At 33.1% G+C, this 4070-nt stretch overlaps 1 protein-coding gene across 1 annotated transcript; it reads left to right on the forward strand.

Annotated features, from left to right (window-relative positions):
• Window positions 1–3404: 3404 nt before the first annotated feature.
• On the forward strand, window positions 3405–4064 carry LOC112033285 (inorganic phosphate transporter 1-4; the record flags this gene model as incomplete). The annotated part of the gene is made up of 1 exon (XM_024066057.2): window positions 3405–4064. A coding segment is annotated over exon 1 (642 nt), but the record flags the coding sequence as incomplete, so codon positions are not given.
• Window positions 4065–4070: the final 6 nt, after the last annotated feature.

A 4070-nucleotide genomic window follows, 5' to 3' on the forward strand; every position in this document is an offset into this window, starting at 1 on the left:
GAATGACACGCTATCCTAAAGAAAAGATAGGTAGTCTTAGTGAGCTCAGCAGAAGTGATACGAGGATCAAAACCCCACCAAATAGAAGACCCAATGATGTAAGACATGATGTCATCCAAGGGAGGAGACTCATCATAGGGATAGATAGGATGCTAGACCACAGGTACCCCAAGAGCATCAACTACTACTGTAGGAGTAATGGTGTACTATACACCTCGTATCCAACTCTTTACTAAAGTGTTGGAATCATAGACGTGGATAGAAAGGTTCGAGTAAAACTCTCTAATCAGGGTAGCTGGAGGAGAATAATCAATATCCAAAAGTGGCCACAAGTCCCAACGCTCAAAGTTTGCCCTAATGGCAGGATCAAGCTCATCTAACAAAACCTTACACTCAGCCCAAATATTTACGTCATATGGGCTCAGGGCTAAATTGGAAATTCTGTAGAAAAAACATTCTGCCCGACTTTCGATCAATCAAGTCTAATTCTCGATCAATCGAGCCAGACCAAATTGCACAATGAATTTTGCAGCAGCTCGAATTAGAGTTCTAGAACAAGACTAAAAATCTTTTTTAATCATGGTTTGCCAACAATACAAATTAGAGTTCTAATACATTAGTTACTAAGTACTTAGAACCTAACACTTAGATTAAGATAGAGTAGAGTTTCTATCTTGTATAAAAATAAAAATAATAATAATAATAATAATAAAAGCAACCTAATTATCTATATATATATAGATAACCGAAGCCTATGAAGCTCACACAATTTTTCATGCCAACACAATATTTTAAAAAAAAAAAAAAAAAAAAACATAATAAAACTTTTCTAATGCCCGTCCTCGATGCTCTGCCTTCTCGTTTTCCGAAATTCATGCCCTGCCTTCTCTCCTTCTACCAGCTCCCCAAACCTAATGCTCCTCTATGCTCCTCCTCTACCTGCTCCCCCAATGATCAGACCCACGGCAACCCAACTGCAAAGCATCTAAAGACACCATACCCACAGATTCCTCAATCAAAACCCACCATACCCACAAACCAACAGACATCTTCTTCCTCAGAACAGAGGTTGATGTCCTGAAGAAGTAGAGGAAGAAGAATGCTTCCTCTGAATAGAGGTCGGCATGGACCAATGTTTTGAATATAGTTCCATTCTAGTCGGGCCAAAATGTGAATACTGAAAATTTTTCATACCTTGAGAGTGAAATCTTGGGGAAGAAGGGAGATGGGAGAAAAAAAAATAAAAGAAAAAATTGCTAAAAAGGAAACTATGAACCTGGATCTGCAATAGGAAATGCAGGCTTGAGAACTGAGAAGAACAAATCGAAGGTGATAACAACTTGTGGGAGTTACGGTGCTGCAGAAGGAAAAAGGAAACAAGCAAAAGGAAGAAATAAAAATAAAGAGTGAATGAATGTGTAGTGGGAGTTTGGAGAGAGAGAAGAAAATGTAAATAAAATAAAGATTGTTTGGCTTTGATGAGAAGTTGATGTGACAATTGGCAAGTACAGGGGAGGGAATACAGGATGAAATTGGTAGGAAAATTTTTGTTTTGGATTTGGGCTTAAGCTTAACTTTTAGTTAGGTTTGGGTTTAACGTTTAAGCGTAGCTTTTGGTCTATTTGAATTAACTAAAAATTTAAATATAACCTAACAAAGATAATTATTTTATTATTATAATACAAAATTACAAATAAAGGTAAAATAAACTAAATTGAGAATTTTATTTATATTTTGTACTTTATTTACAAAATTACAAATAAAGGTAAAATAAATTAAGTTCTAGACATAAACGTATTTTATTCTTTACCTTGTGATTTTGGTCAGAGATAGTGAGTTATGCAGAACATGGGTTGTTTGTTTATGATAAAGATGTGAGTGTATGAATTTTTGGTTATATCCCATACTAACAATTGGTCTTAAAAGCCACAGTCAAAATGGTTTACAGCTAAGCTATTTATAATTTTTTATTTTTTATTTATTTGTAGTCGTAATAAAGAGTTCAAATATTTTAAAGTCATAATCATATTCTATTTTAAAGATATTTTTATATTGACTATTGCACTAAAAAAATACTTCAAATGATAAATATTTATTTAAAGTCTATAATAAATTGCTAGAAATGTCATTTTGTTTTCAAGCCTCCTTTATACTTGAATATCTTTGGATATTTTAAATATTAAATCAAGATCATTAATTTGTATATATTAATTTTATATATTTCATATTAATTAATTACTAAATTAATTATATATGATATTATTGCAGTTCGACCTCGGTCAAACCTAGAGTCGACTTTAAAAATTTTGAACCTCTTTCTTTATCAGGTCTGAAAACCAAACCACATTTTATTTCATCTTTGAGATCCTCCATTCCACCACGTAATATGTATGTCATGTTTCTCTCTTCTTTTTTTGTCAACCTATTCTTCTTCTTTTTCATTATTTTTAGGTTCATATTATAATTGTAATATTCTAGAAAATGTAGTTGTTATTATTATTATTGGATAAAGATTTGGGTATGGTATTGATACATTAGTTAAAACATCTTTTAAAAAAATTATATGAATTTTGACCAATAATATATAAAGAAATATATGTCTCTATATTAAATTGGACTATTTTTATTAATTTTTCTATTTGTACTAATTTAATATATTTATTTATATTTTGAATTGGACTATTATTATTTGAAACCTTTTAAGTTGGACTATTTTAGTTAATTTTTTTATTTATACTAATTTAATATGTTTTTTCACATAAGGCTTTCTTTCTTTGTGAACAAATTTCAAATCCATTCCATGGGTTTGTCTCGGATTTTTAAAGCTGTTTAGCACTGTCAACAACATTGCATAAGTGATAACTTAAATTCTTCATTCATTGTTAGTTTTTTTTCATAGTTAATAATTTTCTCGTGCATCGTATGGGTTAGCGACTAGTTATTGTTATACATGAACGTTGTGTCAGGAAGGAATTTTTTACTTTCTTTTTTGAACTTGGTCAATCAAGATTTTTAGTGAGACTATTTTTTTTGAGACTTAAATAATTAAAGTTAGATTCAGAGGGTGACAGTGTGTAGCTTATAGATGATTTTTAAAAAATTTAAAATTTAAAATTTACTTATCAGGTAAACCATTTTCTTTTTTAGAAACTAGAAAACGATAGAGAAAACTAATTTAAAATTGATAAACTTTAAAATTTAAATGATATATTCTCGGAAGTCAAGTAACTTAGAAGTTTATTCTTAGATATATTCCATAGTCAAGTAGATTTCTACTAACTCTTTTTATTCTCAGTGATTCACGTATTCTATTAAGATTTCAAACACACTGCCTTGGTTTCATTTCTCATATAAACAAACACACACCTCCCAACTAGTCTCAGGCTCAAAGTAATTTCAGAGAAAACTTTTGAGTCACAGCCATGGCCAGAGACCAACTTCAAGTTCTTAACCTTGTGGATCAAGCAAAAACTCAGCTATACCACTTTATTGCAGTGGTAATAGCTGGGATGGGGTTCTTTACTGATTCCTATGATCTCTTCTGCATTTCTCTTGTCACCAAGCTCCTTGGTCGCTTATATTACCAGGTTGAAGGTTCATCAAAACCCGGTAGTCTTCCTCCTAATGTTGCTTCTGCTGTAAATGGAGTCGCATTCTGTGGAACTTTAGCTGGGCAACTCTTCTTCGGGTGGCTTGGTGACAAGATGGGTCGAAAGCGAGTCTATGGCATAACTTTGATGCTTATGGTTGGTTGCTCTATTGCATCGGGTCTCTCCTTTGGTCACTCACCTGAGGCAGTGGTGGCTACGCTATGCTTCTTCAGGTTTTGGCTTGGGTTCGGCATTGGTGGAGATTATCCACTCTCTGCAACAATCATGGCTGAGTACTCTAACAAGAAAACTAGGGGTTCTTTTATAGCTGCAGTATTTGCCATGCAAGGGTTTGGAATTCTTGCTGGTGGTGCTGTGGCTATATTAGTCTCTTTCGTCTTTCGGTATTTTTTCCATCCCCCACCTTTTGCTGTAAGCGCCATCGGATCTGCTCCTCCTCTGGCTGATTATGTGTGGAGG

The sequence above is a fragment of the Quercus suber genome, unplaced genomic scaffold, assembly GCF_002906115.3.
Source record: "Quercus suber isolate HL8 unplaced genomic scaffold, Cork oak 2.0 scaffold_498, whole genome shotgun sequence".
NCBI lineage: Eukaryota > Viridiplantae > Streptophyta > Magnoliopsida > Fagales > Fagaceae > Quercus > Quercus suber.